Source organism: Muntiacus reevesi, chromosome 3 (assembly GCF_963930625.1).
Source record: "Muntiacus reevesi chromosome 3, mMunRee1.1, whole genome shotgun sequence".
In the NCBI taxonomy this organism is placed as follows: Eukaryota; Metazoa; Chordata; class Mammalia; order Artiodactyla; family Cervidae; genus Muntiacus; species Muntiacus reevesi.
In genome coordinates this window covers 80,923,940-80,945,674 of record NC_089251.1, presented here as the reverse complement: position 1 = coordinate 80,945,674, position 21,735 = coordinate 80,923,940, and the positions used below count along the sequence as shown (strand labels likewise).

General features: G+C 37.8%; 1 protein-coding gene across 3 annotated transcripts in view; it reads right to left on the bottom strand.

Annotated features, from left to right (window-relative positions):
* The window catches only part of CDKL4 (cyclin dependent kinase like 4), a 53,416-nt gene that overhangs the window by 30,623 nt on the left and 1,058 nt on the right, over window positions 1-21,735 (bottom strand). For 2 of the 3 annotated variants that reach the window (XM_065929391.1, XM_065929393.1), the window contains exons 2-3: window positions 8,928-9,151; window positions 5,574-5,695 (exon numbers count right to left, since the gene is read on the bottom strand). In XM_065929391.1, the coding sequence (XP_065785463.1) occupies window positions 5,574-5,695; window positions 8,928-9,095 (290 nt within the window). In that variant the 5' untranslated portion in view covers window positions 9,096-9,151. Of the gene's footprint in view, window positions 1-5,573; window positions 5,696-8,927; window positions 9,152-17,670; window positions 17,779-21,735 lie in introns of all 3 variants that reach the window. The other variant, XM_065929392.1, reaches the window with a different exon arrangement.

The window sequence follows — 21,735 nt, the reverse complement described above, 5'->3', positions numbered from 1 at the left end:
AGTGCCAGAGAATTGATCTTTCTGAATTGTGGTGCTGAAGAAGACTTTTGAGAGTCCCTTGGACAGCAAAGAGATCAAATCAGTCAATCCTAAAGGAAATTAACCCTGAATACACATTAGAAGGACTGATGCTAAAGCTGAAGCTCCAATGATGGCCACCTGATGTGAAGAACCAATTCATTGGAAAAGATTCTGATGCTGGGAAAGATTGAGGGCAGGAGAAGAAGGGGGAAACAGAGGATGAGATGGTTGGATGGCATCATTGACTCAATGGACACGAGTTTGAGCAAACTCTGGGAGGAGTGAAGGACAGGGAAGCTTGGCGTGCTGCAGTCCATGGGGTTGCAAACAGTCGGACACGATTGAGCCAATGAACAACAAAAAGTAAAATACATGTATTCACTAAAATATTGTGATAATTCAAAACAATTTTTAATTACAATGAACATTCTACTTTTCAGCCTCATTTTTTCACATACCATTTCATGAACATTTCTCCAGGACATTAACTATTCTACAGATTGCTTTTTAACATGCTTAACACATACGGTCACACTGTATGGATATATCAAATTGCATTTAACCAGATCTTTACTATGGGAAAGTTAGATCAGTTCCCTACTTCTTTTTTTTATACATAATGATGTGTTGACTATTTTTATGTATAAATTTTGTACCTGTTTGTATTTTCTTACCATAAATTTCTCTAAATGGAATTTCTTAGCAGAAGAAAACCTTTTAAAAGATTTTCATGTGTATAGCAAATGGCCCTCCTAATTACATTCTCTAGCTGTGAATGGGAGTGCTGGATTTGACTTTAACAATACTGGTACATTGATTTTTGAAAAATATTTGCCAATTTGATATGTGAAAAATGGTATACCTTATTTTAAAATTTAAATTTCTATCTTTAATAGCGAGGGCAAACATGTTTTTATAGGCATATTGGTCATTTTCCCCTTTTTATTTTACGATTTGCTTTTTCACATTAGGCAGCTTTTTTCACATGTTCTGTTCACTAAAAAACCCTTAGCAGCCAGCCGAGAACACCAGTAGGAGTTCACTCAATTTTTCTGAATATATGTTTTAATTGGGTGTTAATCTTTTCAGAAATTTGATTAGCAAAATCTACATATGTAGGTATGAAATGATATTAATTCTTCATCTGGCAAAGATTTACCCAATTTGCCACTTCTTTTTTAGTTTTGTTTACATACTTTTTGTCAAAGGGGCTCTCTAAAACTAATATGGCATTATTTGGCAGCTGAAGTTGCATTTCTTCTTTTAAAAAATTTCTTGGTTTAGTTGAACTTTCTCAAATTAAAAACAAAAACCGATGGCTGACTCAGGTTGAGGTTTGACAGAAAATAACAAAATTCTGCAAAGCAATTATCCTTCAATTAAAAAATAAATAAATTTAAAAAGGAAAAGAAAAAAAACCATTGGCATTCTGATTAGATTTTTATGCAATAAATAAATCAGGAAGGAAGCCAAAACATAATAGTGAATACTTTCATCCAGAAATATATGTTCATTTAAATAAAATCCTTTATGTATCTCACTTTTGTAATTGTTTTTAGGCAGAGTTTTAACATTTCTTTTGTATCTTTATTTCTAAATATTTTTGTTGTTGACATTTGAATGGGATCCTTTTCCATTAGATTTTCTAAAGTACTGATTGATACAAAAGCCATTACTTTTTGTGTAAGAATTTAGAGTGCTGTACATACATACATATATATGTACATATATATACACACACACATACATGTGAAAAAAATATATATATATAGCTAAATCTATCTATCTATCTATCTATATATTTATAAACTGAATTCCATTTGTTTTAGTAACTCTAGGTAATTCTGTTAGACTACAATAATATCATGCAAATAATGGAAATTTTATCTTGTTTTCCAAAGTTTTAAATCCGATTTGTTTTTCTTAGTACATATGCTGGCTAGAGTTCTCATGTTTTATTTCTCACTTTAATGATGGCTTCTCTGGTGTTTTATCATTGAATATAAAATTTGCAGTCAATTTGGAGAAGTTGTGTGTCTGTATGTGTGTGTGTGTGTATAAAGAAAGTATTTTAATTCTAGTTTGCTAAGGTTTTTCTCTCCCAAATAATCAGGACAAGATGTTGAATTTATCAACTGCCTTTTCAAATTTTATCAAATATGTATTTTTTCTCCTTTAACTTTAGTGAATTATATGAAAGAACTATGGTTCATTCCTTGAATTCAGACAATCCAACATATAACTTAGCTATGAAATACATTGTGATTTATATTTGTAGTATTTTGTCTATTAAATACTATACATTATATTTACTCTAGGTTAATATTACCTTTGGTTATTATTCATTTGCCCTTTGAACACATCCTGAGATTGGGGAGAAGGAGCCAGCAGATGCATTTGGGTAGAAGGGGGCTTAGATCTGAAATTTGCCATCATTAATCCCACACTTCAGTATTCTTGCCTTGAGAAACCCATGAACAGGATGAAAAAGCAAAAAGATAGGACACTGAAAGATGAACTCCCCCGGCTGGTAGGTGCCCAGTATGCTACTGTAGATCAGTGGAGAAATAATTTCAGAAAGAATGAAGAGACGGAGCCAAAGCAAAAACAACACCCAGTTGTGTGTGTGACTGGTGACGGAAGTAAAGTATGATGCTATAAAGAGCAGTACTGCATAGGAACTTGGAATGTTAGGTCCATGAATCAAGGCAAATTGGAAGTGGTCAAACAGATGGCAAGAGTGAAAAACAGCGACATTTTAGGAATCAGCAAACTAAAATGGACCGGAATGGGTGAATTTAACTCAGATGACCATTATATCTGCTACTGTGGGCAAGAATCCCTTAGAAGAAATGGAGTAGCCATCATAGTCAACAAAAGAGTCCGAAATGCAGTACTTGGAGGCAATCTCAAAAATGACAGAATGATCTCTGTTCGTTTCCAAGGCAAACCATTCACTATCACAGTAATCCAAGTCTATGCCCCGACCAGTAATACTGAAGAAGCTGAAGTTGAACAGTTCTATGAAGACCTACAAGAACTTTGAGAACTAACACCCAAAAAAGATGTCCTTTTCATTATAGGGGACTGGAATGCAAAAGTAGGAAGTCAAGAGCTACCTGGAGTAATAGGCAAATTTGGCCTTGGAGTACAGAATGAAGCAGGGCAAAGGTTAATTGAGTTTTGCCAAGAGAATGCAGTAGTCATAGCAAACACTCTTTTCCAACAATACAAGAAAAGACTCTACACATGGACATCACCAGATGGTCAATACAGAAATCAGATTGATTGTATTCTTTGCAGCCAAAGATGGAGAAGCTCTATACAGTCAGCAAAAACAAGACCAGGAGCTTACTGTGGCTCAGATCATGAATTCCTTATTGCCAAATTCAGACTTAAATTGAAAAAAGTAGGGAAAACCACTAGACAATTCAGATATAACCTACATCAAATCTCTTATGATTATACAGTGGAAGTGACAAATAGATTCACGAGATTAGATCTGACAGAGCGCCTGAAGAACTATGGATGGAGGTTTGTGACATTGTACAGGAGACAGGGATCAAGACCATCCCCAAGAAAAAGAAATGGAAAAAGGCAAAATGGTTGTCTGAGGAGGCCTTACAAATAATTGAGAAACAAAGAGAAGCAAAAGGCAAAGGGGAAAAGGAAAGATATACCCATATGACTGCAGAGTGCCAAAGAATAGCAATAAAAAAGACTTCCTCAGTGATCAGTGCAAAGAAATAGAGGAAAATAATAGAATGAGAAAGACTAGCGATCTCTTCAAAAAAATTAAGAGACACCAAGGGAACATTTCATGCAAAGATGGGCTCAATAAAGGACAGAAATGGTATGGACCTAACAGAAGCAGAAGATATTAAGAAGAGGTGGCAAGAATACACAGAAGAACTGTACAAAAAAGGTCTTAATGACCCAGATAATCACAATGGTGTGATCACCCACCTTGAGCCAGACGTCCTGGAATGCAAAGTCAAGTGGGCCTTAGGAAGCATCACCATGAACAAAGCTAGTGGAGGTGATGGAATTCCAGTTGAGTTATTTCAAATCCTAAAAGATGATGCTGTGAAAGTTCTGCACTCAATATGCCAGCAAATTTGGAAAACTCAGCAGAGGCCACAGGACTGGAAAAGGTCAGTTTTCATTCCAATCTCAAAGAAAGGCAATGCCAAAAATTGCTCAAACTACCACACAACTGCACTCATCTCAGACGCTAGTAAAGTAATGCTCAAAGTTCTCCAAGCCAGGCTTCAACAGTATGTGAACTGTGAACTTCCAGACGTTCAAGCTGGATTTAGAAAAGGCAGAGGAACCAGAAATTGCCAACATCCCTTGGATCATTGAAAAAGCAGAAGTTCCAGAAAAACATCTACTTCTGCTTTATTGACTATGCCAAAGCCTTTGACTGTGTGGATCACAATAAACTGTGGAAAATTCTGAAAGAGATGGGAATACCTGACCACCTTATCTGCCGCCTGAGAAATCTGTATGCAGATAAGGAAGCAACAGTTAGAAATGGACATGGAACAACAGACTGGTTCCAAATCAGGAAAGGAGTATGTCAAGACTGTATATTGTCACCCTGCTTATTTAACTTAAATGCAGAGGACAACATGCAAAATGATGGGCTGGATAAAGCTCAACCTGGAATCAAGGTTGCTGGGAGAAATATCAGTAACCTCAGATATGCAGATGACACCACCCCTATGGCAGAAAGCGGAGAGGAACTAAAGAGGCTCTTGATGAGGGTGAAACAGAAGAGTGAAAAACCCAGCTTAAAACTCAACATTCAAAAAACTAAGATCATGGCATCTGGTCCCATCACTTCATGGTCCCCCACTTCATAGATGGGGGAACAATGGAAACAGTGGCTGACTTTATTTTTTTGGGCTCCAAAATCACTGCAGATGGTGACTACAGCCATGAAATTAAAAGACACTTGCTCCTTGGAAGAAAAGCTATGACCAACCTAGACAACATATTAAAAAGCAGAGACATTACTTCACCAACAAAGGTCTGCCTAGTCAAAGCTATGGTTTTCCAGTAGTCATGTATGGATGTGAGAGTTGGACTATAAAGAAAGCTGAGCGCCAAAGAAATGATTCGTTTGAACTGTGGTGTTGGGGAAGACTCTTGAGAGTCCCCTGGACTGTAAGAGATCCAACCAGACAATCCTAAAAGAAATCAGTCCTGAATATTCATTGGAAGGACTGATGCTGAAACTCCAATTCTTTGGCCACCTGATGTGAAGAACTGACTCATTTGAAAAGACCCTGATGCTGGGAAAGATTGAGGGAGGGAGGAGAAGGGGATGACGGAGGATGAGACGGTTGGATGGCATCACTGACTCAATGGACATGAGTTTGAGTAAGCCCCGGGAGTTGGGATGGACAGGGAAGCCTGGCGTGCTGCAGTACATGGGGTCACAAAGAGTCGGACACGACTGAGTGACTGAATTGAACTGAACTGAATCCCACATACAATGAAACTGCGAACCAGCCAGCAGAACTTCAGTGTTCTAGATTACTTACCCGTTTGGGTTTCTTTCCAGCTCATTTAAAAGTGTGTGATCACAGTATTCAAAGACTAAATGCATTTTCCTTTTTCTCCTGAACACTTCAATGAGGTTCACAAGATTTGGATGTTTTAATTGCTGCAAAGGAATTGAAATACAAAGGTTGGTGATTCATTTCTTGTAATAGTTTCTCCCAGACCCCTTACAATTTTAAGAGCCAAAGGCTTTGCTAATCATTCTCTTTGCATTTCTTGCCGAGAAATTATTACAGTTACTCAAAAGAGAAACTACTCTTAGTAAGTACCAAAGAATCTCAAAGTTGGAAGAAAGAATTTATCTAACATACCCCGTAGTAAAGGGTAACTAAGCTGCTTGAATCTCTCTGAAGATAGGAAAGTACAACTTAAAATATAAGCACTAAAATTAAAAATGCTTTATGAATTAAGTGGAAATTTCTAACTATACAAGTTGTAAGATGATTTGAATATAGAATGGTAATGGAATTATTGAATAAAAGACTATAAAAATCATCAATACCCATTTAGCTTATATACTGTCATAGATTTAATGTAAACAACTGCATTTAAATCCAGCCTGGATTTCAGTGTTGGTGCTCAGAAAGACTAGATGTCAACCCTCGCATCTGAAATAACTGCATATTCTAGGAATCCCTCCGGTTAGTCTGTGTCTAAATCTATCACAGTTTCAGCTCTCTTCTTTGATTTTCTTGTTCTGTCTTACTCTGAGATGTTTAATGAGTTAAATTCAATTCCCAGACTGAAGCATTTCACAAGGCCGCCTTTCACAAGCATTTCACAATGTCGCAAATCAAAGGAAAAACCCCGATTAAGTAAGATAATATCACTAAAGTAACTACATCATTTGTCATCCAACCAGGGTAACGAGTGTAAACCAGGACTGTCCCAGGCAAATTGGCACGTGTGGTCACTCTGCCTGTAGGTAAGGTGACTGTGTAATTTCACACATGAACCAGTACACTTTTGAAAGAAAATGCTAGCCAGACAAAAAGGGACGCTAACCACACTGAACACAGGGACAGAAGCTATAAACCAGGACATCTGATCACTCCTACTTTTGAGTCATCTTCCTGTTGTTTTCCCAGTACAGTAGACAAATTAACTTTCCAAACTCGAGACACCATTTACTCGGAAAGATACGCAGTATTTTGTATATTGTAGAAATTCAACAAATATTTTGCAGGCCCAGTAGAGAGGCTTAAAGTACGGCAACTTGTACAGTATACTCTCTCTTATCTGTAAGCATGGCTTGATCAAAAAAACAAACAAACAAAAAAATCAACCAACCAAAAAAAAAAAAAAACCAACAACCCCAGAACAAAAAGTATCACCCTGTGACTATGTGCCTGCTGCTCAAGAGTGTGGGGAAAGGGATTACACATTAACTACACACCCAAAGCACCACATCAACTTGTTTCCTATGTACTCCACCACCTAAAAGAGCAGAAAGGCAAACAGTGGAGGGAACAGGCCACACAGGTAAGCCAGATGCTTCATGCTAAGGCAAAAACTGCAGACTGGGAGCCAAACAGTCTCTCCCAAGAGTCAGGGATGCAGAGATCCTGCAGCTGGACGTGCTGGCAAGGGTTTCAGCTCTATCTTTGAGTAGATTGGCAATTTATATCCTCTTTGCAAATCAAATGAACTTAGATCAGAAAACAGTGACTTATGTAAAGAAAGCCAGGTAGTGAGGAGGAGGAAATCAAAGGAAATTTAAATAGCAGGAGTATGTGAGGAAAGTAAGGTAGGTTTATCACGGAAGGGATCTCTTCGGGGCGCAGGTGGATGAAACATGCCAGAGACAGGAGAGGCGCCCCTTCTGACAGCCATTGTGCATAGTAGCTCAGTGGTGTCTGACTTTGGGTGACCCCATGGACTGTAGCCCGCCAGGCTCCTTTGTCCATGGGATTCTCCAGGCAAGAATACTGGAGTGGGTAGCCATTCCCTTCTCCAGGGGATCTTCCCAACCCAGGGATTGAACCTGGGTCTCCTGCACTGCCAGAAGATTCTTTACCATCAGAGAGCCATCACCAGAGACCAAAGTGAGCTGGAATCTGGCTATTTTTTACCTGCAAGTGCACCCTCAAATTGGACACTTGTAACCCAGGAGGTGCTACCTGAGCATTAACTGTATCTGAAGGGTTGGTGGGAGAGGGTGCATAAAAAGCTTTTCTATTAGAAAACAACCCATTGCCAGGTTCGGACACAACCAGTTCATCTGTGATGTCTGCTCAGCACTCTCTGCGGGCCACGAGGTAACAGGGAACTGTTTTTAAAATCATGATGGATGTGCTCTTAAAAACTCCGTGCATATCAAGTCATATTTTAAACAAAACGCTAAAACTTTTTAGTTGAGGAAACCTGCTACAAATGTTTTTAAAGGGAAGGGAGTTTTATCTCTCTCTAAAAACTGGATTTCTGGGGTTTTCCTGTAAATAGGTGACACATGCCAAAAAGTAAAGGCTAGCTGTGTGTTCCTGAGGAAATCACAGTTTTGTTACTCAAAGTGTGGTCCGCAGACGAGGAGCATCTGTGCCATCAGGGAGTTTGTTAGAAACACGGAATGTCAGGCTGACCCCAGACCTGGACTCAGAATCTGCATTCCGACAAGGTCCTCAGGATTCTGCTGCACTGCCCTTTGCCTCAGTTTCCTCCCCTATAAAATTAGGGTGTCGCATGAGAAGCATCTCTAAGTTCTCTTATGGCTCTAAACCTATAAGATTTTTAAAAAGAAAAAACTTGCATAGAGAACTTGTGACTCTTACATATTAAATCCTATCAGAGTAAAAACAATTTAAAGACTTTGTGTAAAGTGTGTATACATAGCTGAGGGTGATAGTCAATGTGTCTAAGAATCAGTGAAGCTCAGGTGGGCCGAAACCAGATTGATGGCTATAGGCAGTCTGACGCAGCCCCGTGGGTCCCACAGTTCCACAAAAAGCCCTTTTAGTTGCTGGTTAATGTGGAGAAGGACTTGGGTGGGGGTTGGGAGGAAAGGCCAAGGCTGAAGGGGAGGATGAACACTGCAGACGAGGGGACTCAGGACACTGAATATTTACCAACCAGAATGAATTTTTAACAATCAAAATTTGAACAATCTATAGCTGTACTCATAATATCACTTAAATATCAGAGTGGCCAAAGCCCAAAGTGATGATCTGTTTACAGAGTTGCTGATACAGAGGAATTTAAGTCCAACAGAAAAAAAAAATCACTTAAAAATTCTTTGCAATTTTGGTATACCTGTTTGGTCCAGTACTGTGATATTATAGATGTATGATATTATAGATGTATAGATGTATATTATAGATGTATAGAGGAAGTTAACCTACCTTTAACATGCGTATTTCTCTTAGAGCTATTTTCTTAACGACAGGATCATCTTCGGATTCCACAAATTTTTTAATAGCTACCACTTGTCCCGAGATTTTGTTTCTGCATTTGAATACAACCCCATAGGATCCCTCCCCAATCTTAGCTAATTTTTCATACTTCTCCATTGGTGTTGAAGTGATTTAAATTTCTGTACTGATTGACTTGCAGCGGAGTGTTGCACCTGGAAAATAAGATGGTTTGGCTTAATCACTTTACCAAGGACAGGGCTCTCAGAGTTTACCAGCTAAAACTAATTTGCCCTGGATGCCAAAGGCTTATTTCCATTTAACCTTAAATACACTAAAAAATATCTGGAGATTGTTTTGTTAATTCAGTTAAGTCCTATGTATAGTTATTCCAGCTACTGCAAAGATTACACATATGTTTCTCATCATGGGTTTGTATGTACTTCAGTTGAACTAAAAGAATTTGTGGGAAGGAATCCTATCCAATCTCTTGTGGTCATTATCCTCAATAAAATGTTTAAAATATGATGCTGTAAAACCCAGCTGAGGGAATACTGCATACTCTGCGGTACGGTCTTTATCTCTCTGGTCCTATTCCAGGTCAACGCCGCAGACTAGAAAGGGTGGGACCAGGACGTGGTATGCATCCAGAGGGCTCGACTGCCACCCGGTGGAGAGAAGAGAGAAGGCTGCTGAACCAAGTGGCCGTTAACAACAAGGACAAAATCTTTCTCGAGTATCATTCACTGCCCCCAGCGTTTCTATATATGAAGGAAAGGATCCTTAAATTCTTAGATCCTAAGGAAAATAATAAAAAAGCACAAAAATTAAGGCAGCTTTAATTCTTCATGAATGCCTTCATATCCATACAGACTGCTATGAAAATACTAGCTTTGATCTTTCTGTCTTGCATCATACATCCATCAATTTTGTGCTAACTGGTTGACACGTGAAGTCACACATGAAGCCAACATAATTAAATACATACATAATAAATAAATAAAATAATAATAAATAAATAAAATAATACTAAATAAATACTAAAGATACACAAATTCTAAATAGTCTCAAAAATCCCACCCCAGAATCTTGATATAATCTCACAGTAATAGTTAGCAATGAAATAACATTCTTCCATCCAAATTATATATCATCTGCACAAATTTTTATGAAGTAGGTGTTATTTTTATTCAATTATACAGATGAGAAAGCAGGCACAGTAAAGGTAGCATGGAATGAGAACTTAGGCAGTAGGCTTCCAGAGACTCCAATCTGAATCACAACACTACACTGCCTCTTGGTGAATTCAAAAGAATGCACAATTTGAAGAACCACTTTATCCAGGTATTCAGATTAATAAAATGTCAAATGAAAGAGCCAATCACTTAAAAAAATTCTTACACTTTTTTTTTTTACTTCACTATTATTGTCTTTTCCATCTATCTCAGTGGAGAAAGAAATCATCTACTCTTTCTTGCAACCATAAAAATACACAACCGGGAAAAGTATTTAAGAAGTAAAAGAGTACTACCTTTTAAAAATTTGTGCTTTTACAAATGCCATTTCTTTGTTGTTGTTTTTTTATTTTATTTTCTCTTATAAAAGGAAGAAAAGCACACACTCAAGTAACACATGGAAAATCCATCATAGGTTATAGTCTGAAAACTCTGTTAATTACACTGTATTTAAATACAGGTATTATTGAGACTTCCCTGGTGGTCCAGTAGTTAAGACTTCACGCTCCCAATGCAGGGAGCCTGGGTTCAATCCTTGTTCAGGGAACTAGATTCCACATGCTGCAACTAAGAGTTTGCATGCCACAACTAAAGATCCTGCATGCTGCAACTAAAAAAAATCCCGCATGCTTGAACAAAGATAGAAGATTCCACGTGCTGCAACTAAGACTGCAACAGCCAAATAAATAAATAATCGATAAAACAAATATAAAAAATTTTTAAAATAGATATTATTATCTTAAAGGCATTTAGGTATAAGCATGCATACATCTGTCTTTCTGTAGCAAGTAAAGGGTTTCCCTGGTAATTCAGTAGTAAAGAATCTGCCTGCAATGCAGGAGACATGGGTTCGATCTCTGAGTCGGAAGATTCCCCTGGAGAATAAAATGGCAACCCAGCCCAAAATTCTTTCCTGGAGAATTCCATGGACAGAGAAGCCTGGTAGGCTACAGTCCATGAGGTCACAAGAATCAGACATGACCTAGTAACTAAACTACCACCATCAGCCAAGTAAAGGGTGATTGGGAAGAGGACAGGAGAAACAGCAGTTGCTTTAGAAAGTTATTGGCATAGAACGTTGAAGATTTATGAATTTAATCCACTTAATGAGCATTATGGTTACTGAGGGAAATTTTGAATATGACAAAAAAACTTAGTTATGAAGTTTTAGTCTATGTGTTATTTTGTTTCCCTCAAGGAGGTGATCTGATCTACTGATCTGTGATTTTCCTCTTCTTTCAACAGGTTCAGCAGCAAAGACTGATTCCTCAGAATAATATCTAGATCCCTGTTCTATCACTCAAACTGCTGAATATGATAATATAAAGCACCAGACAACAGTACTTTACTAGTAACATCACTGACTTGATGGACGTGAGTTTGAGTAAGCTCCGGGAGCTGGTGTTGGCCAGGGCGGCCTGGTAGGCTGCAGTCCATGGGGTCGCAGAGTCGGACACAACTGAGCGACTGAACTGAACTAAGTAACATCCCCATATTACCTGTTTTCCAAAGCCCTTATATGTTCATAGGAGATGAATCTGAGTACATAGTTAGGAGTTAGAACAAGGCAGGCACTCTACAAAGGAATTTATGGCTCTAATTCCAGCTTGCTAGGACTCCACCAGAGTTTACAGAAGCGATAATTCCTACCTCTGACATGACGTTCAGATCAGATATCTCACTGTTTGATGAACATCTCTACATGAATGGACAGAAACATCTCAAAATCAATACATTCTAAATCAAATGTCTTCTTTCTAATCCTCTACCCTTACCCAAAGTTCCCAAACCTGCTCCACAGGGTTCCTAAATGGCTTGTCAAGATACGCATAGTGAAAACTAAGGCAGCCAAGGAGAGGGGCAGCGGCTTAAATGGAATTTCTCTCATGTACCTTTCACAAAGCTACAGAAGTCAACCAAAGCAAAAAAACCACATAAATCCAATATCCTCAACATTATAAGGACACAGAGGAGTCCAAACTTAAATAGAAAGGTGAACACCCAATTCTGGAAGAGATACCTCTTGAGCTGCTCTTTTAAGCCCTTGCAGACAGCAAAGATGGGAGTGGGGTAAGTTCTGGAAAAACTATAAAGAAGAGAGAAGAGTAAAAGAAGGGCCTAAGATAGACTTAGCATCACTCCTCAGAAGAGAAAAACACATTACAAGTGCAAAAAGTACTGAGAATGTCCTGGCAGATCTAAGCATTCACTACAGGGATGAGACTTAAAAGTACAAGGGTATCCAGGAGGCATCAGTCAACATGTCCTACTCTCGGGGAAGAGAGGGGTAACAGGGAAGGGAGACTTATTCAGTCTATGTTGAAAACTAGGATAAATTTGCAATTCTGCCAGACAAAAGGGAACTCTAAAATGGAAGGATATGTCAACCTTCCTCCACCACTGAGAAAAGAAAGCCCAGTCCACTGGAGACACTGCACTTCAGAACAGTGACATGGCAGGCTTCCTTGAACTAGCATGGCTGTCAATTACTGTGCCTAAACCTGCCCAAGAAATAAAATAGAAAAAAGGAATCTCCACACAAAGTTATTAGTAGAAGAGAACAGAAATGAGAAGAAAACATCTCAGCTGATAAAAATCATTCCAGGGAGTTCTCTGGAATAGTGCGTGCTAAGTCGCTTAAGTTGTGTCTGACTCTTGGTGACCCCATGGGCTATATAACCTGCCAGGCTCCTCTGTCCATGGGATTTTCCAGGCAAGAACACTGGAGTGGGTTGCCATTTCCTTCTCCACTGGAAGAGTGATAAAGGAATAAAAAATAGGTTGAGGGCATTCCCTGGCCGTCCAGTGGTTAGGATTCAGAGCTTTCACTGATGTGGCCTGGGTTCAACCCCTGGTTGGGGAATTGAGGTCTTTCAAGCAGAGCAGTGCAACTAAAAAATAAAAAAACAAATGAACTTTCCAAAAAACCTAACCATGAAGCAGAAGAAAACTAACCACAATATCTGATTTAAATTTCCTCTAACAATGATTTGGAGATAGAAAGAACCACTTTAGATTGCTCAGCAGTGAAGAACCTGCTTGCTATGTGGGAGACCTGGGTTTGATCCCTGGGTTGGGGAGATCCCCTGAGAAGGGAATGGCTACCCACTCCAATATTCTTGTCTTGAGAATTCCATGGACAGAGGAGTCTGGTCAGCTACAGTCCATGAGTTGCAAAGAGTCAGACACGACTGAGCGACTAACACACAAACAATGTTGATAAAAAAATAAAATGATAGTTGATTTAACTCAGGAAAGAGACAGAAGAGAAAGAAAAATGATCTCAGAAATACAGACTAAATAACAAGATGCCAACGGAAGAACAGAAATAAAAATTTAAGAAGGGGAATTAAAGAAAGGCAGACTAGCAGTTAAGAGGCTAAAAATGAGGGGAAGAGAAGGAAGAGAGATTAGAGAGACAGCAGCTGGAATGGAAGATAGACAAAGAAGATACAGCAAAAGTATAACCAGAGTTCCTTAAGAAAGAAAACAAGATAATGGAATAGAACCAATATTTGAACTATAAACCAAGAAAAACTTCTGGAAATAAGATCCGACTGTACATACTGAAAAGGCCCATCAGGTAATTGGCTAACTAATTCAAAACAACCAACTCAGAGACATATTTGAATAAAACTATTAAGATAAAGTATTCTCATAGCCTTCAGTCATAAAGACTAAATAACTTCAGTGTAAGAGAATTAGAGGGACATCAAACTTATCAAGAGCAACATACAGCACAAAGTGAGAATGTAGCAGCATTCTGAAGAAATTCAAGGGAAGAAAGTGAAAACCAAGAATTTCAACTCGGCCAAGCTGACCTTCAAGGTAATAGATAAGCAGTGTAAAACAAGCAAGAATTCCAGTAATGTTATATTCATGAGCTCTTCTCAAAAAATCTGAGAGGATAACTTTCACCCAACCAAGAGGTGACCAGGAAAACTTCAGCGAAAGGATTTATAGTGAACATTTAATGTATTCAGTGTATTCAAATACTTCATTTAAAGGACTCAAAGATTGAAACAAAGGGAGGTACAAAAGTGGAAGAATAATATATAAGTAAAACAACTTGTAGATGTTACAAGTTTTGATAATGTAGGAAGTATAGCAACTAAAAATTTGTTAAAAGAATGGGGGAAGAGGGAAGCAGAATAAGTTCATGGATAACTGAACAGGTAGGAATAAAAAAGCATATGAAGAAAAAACAAAAAAACGACTGGGGGCTTCCCTAAGGACTTGGTGGTAAAGAATCCGCCTGCCAATGCAGGAGACACAAGTCTGATCCCTGGTCTGGGAAGGTCCCACATGCCGCGGAGCAGCTAAGCCCGAATGCCACAGCTATAGAGCCTGTGCTCCGGAGTCCAGGAACCACAACTCCTAAGCCCATGAGCTGCAACCACTGCAACCCTCACGCTCTAGAGCCCATCCTCTGCAGCGAGAAAAACCACTGCAGGGAGAAGTCCACGCGCTGCAATGAAGAGTAGCCCCCTCTTGTCGCAACTGGAGAAAAGCCCACACAGTAACGAAGACCCAGCACAGCCAAAAATAAATACATAAAAAATAAATAAATAAAGTTATAAAAAAAACTTGACAAACCAGAGAACAAAAGGTTAAATAAGAAAACAAGGACTATGAGAAGTTTTTTTAAAAAAAGTATTAGTCTAGGGAATTCTCTGGCAGTTTGGTGGTTAGGACTTGGTGCTTTTACTGCCGTTTCACTTCCTGTCAGGGAACTAAAATCCTACAAACTGTGCAGCTCTGCCAGAAAAAAAAAAAGAAAGCATTAGTCTAAAGGTAACTACTGAGACAAAAATATAAGCTTTCCAAAATACCAAAAGAAATTGAAAAAAAAAAATCTAACACAATACATAGAGAAACAGAGAATTTTACATTCTGCACATTATAATTATAACATAAAACAATATATGTATGGATGTGAGAGTTGGACGTGAAGAAAGTTGAGTGCCAAAGAATTGATGCTTTTGAATGGTGGTGTTGGAGAAGATTCTTGAGAGTCCCTTGAACTGCAAGAAAAGATCCAACCAGTCCATCCTAAAGGAGATCAGTCCTGGGTGTTCATTGGAAGGACTGATGCTGAAGCTGAGACTCCAATACTTTGGCCACCTGATGTGAAGAGCTGAGTCATTGGAAAAGACCCTGATGCTGAGAAGGATTGGGGGCAGGAGGAGAAGGGGACGACAGAGGATGAGATGGCTGGATGGCATCTCCGACTCGATGGACATGGGTTTGGGTAGACTCCGGGAGTTGGTGATGGACAGGGAGGCCTGGCGTGCTGCAATTCATGGGGTCACAAAGAGTTGGACAGGACTGAGCGACTGAACTGAACTGAAAACAATATGGCAGAATAGAAACAAAAATAAGTTGTATCAATAAATTTGAATGGGCTTAAGTCGTTTATTAAATGAGAAAAATTTTCAGTATGGCTCACAAAACAAGATTCAGTTATAAGCTATATGCAAGAGACAAACCTAAAATAAAGTCTTTCAGAAAGGTTAAAAATGAAAAGACAGGCAAAGGTATACTGGACAAATGGAAACAATAAGAAAGGAATTTGTAATCTTGGTATCAGACAAAGAAATTAAAGCTAAAAAAGTATTATGTATGACAAAAGGGAGCAGTTTTTAATGCTAAGAGCAAAAATTCATAATGTAGCTATAATAGTCTCAAATAACACAGCAATTACTGTTGTAAAGCAGAAACTCTAGGGCATGCAAGGAGACATGTATAGAAACAAATTAATGATGACAGACTTAAATACATCACTCAGTAAAAGACAAGGCAAGTGAACAAAAAAAATGTATCTATGCAGAAGACCCAAACAATGTAACCAGTAAAGTGAGCCTAGAGGAGAGATATAAATTGAATTTTATACTCTGATAATATGGAATAGACCTTCTTATCAAGCACACAGGGAATAGTCACAAAAACTGTTGTTTTTGTTCAGTTGCTCAGGCGTGTCTGACTCTTTGCGACCCCATGGACTGCAGCACGCCCAGTCTTCCCTGTCCTTCACTATCTCCTGGAATTTGCTCAAACTCATGTCCATTGAGTCAGTGATACCATCCAACCACCTCATCCTCTGTCGCCCCTTCTCCCACCCTCAGTCTTTCCAGCATCAGGTTATTTTCCAATGAGTTGGCTCTTCTCATCAGGTGGCCAAATTATTGGAACTTCAGCTTCAGCGTCAGTCATTATATTAAGTCACAAAGAAAGCATCAGGAAATCTCAAAAGTAGAAATATTATAAATAACATTCTGGTCATAAAATATCAAACAAGAAATTGGAACAAAATTTAAAAACATAAAATAAAAAAAGATCTTCTACCTAGAAATGAAAAAGTCCTCTATTAAATACCTCTTGGGTAAAGAGGGAAACACAAACTAAACTAAAACAATTTTTTAAAAAAGATTATGAAATACAACATATCAAAGTCTAGAAGATACATTTAAAGTAGTGGTAGATACATTTAAAGACATATTTTTATGAGTATGCAGAGATCAGGAATGCTGCTAAACATTCCTCAAGGTGCAGGACAGACCCCCATGATAAACAACTATCTGATCTAAAATAATAACATGGTTGAAGTACCCTGTCATAAAGCAGTAAAGAGAAGAAAAGCCAGAGATCAAAACAAACATATAGAAAAAAGATAAAAGGCTAAAAATCAACAAATTAAGTTCAAAAACTTAAAATATAGAAAAGGAAATACAAAATGAACCGAAGTAAAGCACAAAAGGGGAAACAAATTAATAAACTGAAATAGAAATTAATAAATCAGAGAACAAAAAACAGTAGGTCTAATTAATAAACCTAAATCCTGGTTCCTTGAAAAATTTTAAACAGACAAATCATTACCTAACTTAATGAAGGAAAAAAGGAGAAACAACAATATGCAAAATAAGAAATCACAAGAGGGAATAACCATCAAAACAGAAGAAGTTTTAAAAGATCATGAGACTACTTTGTAGGCATTTATGCAAATGAGTGTGAAAACGTGGGTGAAATGGATAATTTCCTCAAAAGACAGAGTTTACCAAAATTTGTCCAATTAGGGACTGAGAATCTAGACTGGTTTAAGTATAGGAAATAGAGGAAGCTTTTTTGCTTTTTTTAAAATCCCACAGAAAAGCACAAGAGGTCAGACTTTGACTATGGTGGGGTAAAGAGATTGGCAAATTTTCTTCCAAAAACACAAGTATAAGACTAAGCAAAATTGTCCAAGAAACAAAAACAAAAATACAACAATTTTAAGGATCTGGAAACTGAGTAAAAGCAAAAAGCAAATGGGGAAGTATTTATTTACTATAAGCTGCTAGAAGTCTACTTAAGAACAGTGGGGGTCTGTGGCTTCTTGCCTGAGGCGTCCATCATTCCCTCCTCTTACCCCTGCCCCCCAGTTCAATGAGGGCAGTAATGAGACCAGTGTGGACTGGCCATGAGCCAGCAGCCTTGCTCCCGAGGGGATGACTTTGATATACCTCAGATGATGAACACCTGTGACAACAATGTCAGGGAAATTCTTCTGTGATATGTTTTCAAGCCTGAAAATGCGGTTCCCGTGCAGGCCAGGAATTTATGGGAAGATCCTAAAAATGAGAGAACCACAGAGGGGCTAGATTAGCTTTCCACACATCTCAGGCTAACTTGGAAACTATCGGCATGCATGGGGAAGACCGAAGGAGGTCTTAAAAAAAAGTTAAAGCTTGGTAGGTTGGAGGACTGATTGAATTTTGAATCCCTCTCTCCAACCCACATACTGATCTCCTAGAAGAGGGGAAAGACTTATGGCTAGAGATGTCTGAGTACCAGCACTGCCCAAATTATTGGTGACCACTAAGCTGCAAGACAGTGGCGACTTCTAGAAAGCCAGGCTAAAAAACTGACACACTGAGTAGAAACATTAGCAGCCACACATCTGGGAGATGGACTCTGGAATACGGGCAGAATGCAAAAACAAAAATCCACCCATTTAAAAAAACAACAAAAACCCAGGGGAGAAAATCAGAACCCAGAATTTCTGGATAATATTTATCTAAAATGCCCAGTTTTCAATTAAAAAAAATTATGTAGCATGCTAAGAAAAGGGAAAGTGTGACCTATACTCAGGGAAAAAGTCAATAAAAATGAATCCTGAGCGGGTGGATTTTGCTGACAAAGACTTCAAAATCAGCTATCATAAATATGTTCAAGTAATTTAAATAATGAAAGGAGAATATGACAACAATGATTCAGATAAACAGGGAGATTTCCACAGAAGAATGAAAAGCACAAAAAAGAACCAAATGGGAATTTTAAGGTCAAAAGATATAATTGAAATGAAAAATTCACCAGATGGATTCAGTAGCAGATTTGAGATGGCAGAAGACAGAAGAAGTAAATGTGATAACAGGTTAATAACAAATGACCAGTTGGAAAGAGGGACAAAAGCCTTAAGATGAACAGAGTCTCAAGACACCTCTGAAACAAAAATCAACAGTACCAATAAACAGGTAATGAGATTTCTCAGAAAGAGAGAGTGAGACAAAGGGGTAGAAAATTACATTTGAAGAAATAATGGCCAAAACCTTTCTAAAGGTAATGGAAAACACTAACTACAGATTCAAGAAGCTTGATAAATCCCCAAATAGGATAAACATGAAGAGATCCATACTTAGATAAATCACAACCAAACTTCTGGAAACCAAAGATGAAGAGATCATCTCAAAAACAGTGACAGAAAATGATTCACATACAAGGGAATAGCAACATGCTCATTGACCAACTCTTCATCAGAAAAACAATCACAAAAAAATCAATAAAACAAAAAACTGGCTCTTTAAAAAGATCAATAAAATTAACGGACTTTTATCTAGATGGACTAAAAAAAAAAACAAAGAAAAATTACCAAAATCAGAACCACCCTACAGAAGAAGATTAAAAGAGAATACTATGAACAACTTTAGGCAACCACATTAGACACCTTGGTTGACCAAATGCCTAAAAAGACAAAATATCAAACTAACTCAAGGAAAAATAGATTATCTGATTACATCCTTAAAAAACAGACACTGAATTGGTAATTAAAAATCTACCTACAAAGAAAAGTCCAGGCTCAGCTGGCTTCATAGATGAACTCTACCAAACATTGAGAAGAATTAATATCAACTCTTAACAAATTGTTCTAAAATATTGAGGAAAGAACATTTCCCAGCCCCTTCTGTAAGGCCAATATTAATCTTGATACAAAGTCAGAAAAAGAAATCACAAGAAAACTATACATCATTATTCTCATAGATATAAGAATCCTCAACAAAATTAGTAGAAACATATAAGATAGATGTACGCCATGACTACAAAGGATTTATCTCAGGAATGTAAAGTTACTTTAATATCTGAAAATTAGTAATGTAAAACATCATATTAATATGACAAACAAAGGACGTGAGCATCTCAGTAGGTAAGACAGAAGTCCAACATCCATTCACAATAAAAATCTCAACAAACTGTATTAGAAGGGAATTCCCTACAGGACATCTGTGAAAAACCTACAGTTAGCATCATGCTTAATCTTTCTCTCCTAAGACTGAGAAAAAGATGTCTGCTTTCACCACCACTACTTAACATTGTTTTGAAAGTTCTCACCAGTGCAATAAGTCAAGTAAAAGAAATTAAAAGGATGTGCCTCGTGGCTGGGTCCAGGGATGGACCTGGTGCCGGCAGTGAAAGCAGTAATTCCTAACCACTGAACCACCAGCGAATTTCCAAAATATTTATAGTATCATTACTCATAGGAGTCCTAAACTGAAAGCAAACCAATGCCCATCAACTGATGAATGAGTATCCACGCAATGAAATCCCAGTCATTTCATTCAATTCAAAATACCAGTAATAAAAAAGAACAAAGAAACTAACACAATACTGTGAATCAATTACACTACAATAAAAATTAAAAACAAAATAGAAAGGAACAAAGTACTGATACATGCTATAACGTGTTAAACATTAAAAAAAAAAAACCATAATGCTATATGAAAAAGCCACGCACACAAGGAACACACAGGATTCCATTTACATGAAATTTCTAGGAGAGTCATATGAGCCACTGAGGACACAGGATCTCCTCTGTGATACTTATGCCAAAAAATGGAAACCTGAATACAATTATGAGGGAATAGTAGACAAAGACAAACTGAAGACCATTCTACAAATAACTGGCTTGTGTTCTTAAAACATCAAGGTCATGACAGGCAAAGGTCAAAGTACTGTTCCAGAGTGAAGGAGAATGAAGAGAAGCAAAAAATGAAATGTGATGTGTGATCTGGAATTTGGTTCTGGAATGGGGAAAAATGTAGCTATAAAGAATCATCCTGGGATATCTGGTGAAAGCAAAATATTGATTGTGGGTCAGCTATCAGATTTCCTGATTTTGGTAATCTTTACTGAGGTTATATAAGACAATGTCCCAGTTCTTAGGAAAGATACACTGAACTGTTTAAAGGGACATGATGTCTACATTGTACTCTCAAACAGTACAGAAAAATTAATATGTGTATATAAACACACACACACAAAGAGAGAAAGAAAGCAATAAAAAAATAGAGCAAAATGTAAACACTTAAAGGATATAAATGTATAGGAGTTCATTGTACTATGCTTTCAGGTTTGAAATTATTATATCAAAATAGAGCTATTTTAGAAACCTGTAAATAGGGGGACTATAGTGTCAACTCACTTTTTTCCTGCCTATGTAGTTCAATGGCAGCAAAACATCCTTCTCAAACATCAATATAATCAGATACTGTCCTTTCTCAAAAATGGTTATGGCTTCTACTGTCACAGAATAAAGTTCAAACTGTAGCATGACATTTACAGTCCTTTCAACACTGGTCCCAATGTACCCTCCCCCAGGGCTTCTCAGATTTTCCCCCAAACACTGTCAAGTCTAAGTCTTACACTAACCGCTGCTTGGAAGGTTTGACCCCCAAACCCTTTTCATCAAATGCCTTTTCTACTTATCATTTCCCTGATCCCCACAGGCAAGCCCTTTCTCTCCACACATCCTGAGTTAACAACTTCCCCATTCCTTTTTTTACACATTATTTACTACACTTGAGGTACTCTGTTTGTCCACTGTCTGGCACACAGTAGGTGCTTGACCTGTCTGTCGCAGTCATATCGTAATTTTATTTGCTAACCTTTCCACTAAATATGTGCCTTTCTGCTTTAAACAAAAGCAGTAATACATTTTGGTTGTTAAGATAGTACCTGGGCAGGAAATCAATATTAAACAGTGAGACAGTTATTTGCAGTGAATAGAAGCAAGTGACAGAGAATATTTTTCAGTCATTAGTCACCTTCAATCTGAACCTATGTACCTCTTGGCTAAGTTACCAAATGTTTGACTATTAAAGTTAATGAAGTTCTGTGTACAAAGGCAAAAACAGGTACAGATTTGGGCTGGCTGGTGAATATGAGACAAACAGGTAGATACTTGAGCAGATCATTAAATCCTTTGAAAATGTTCTATTTAACTTCCTCAGTCTTGAGGATTTGCAAAAGGATGC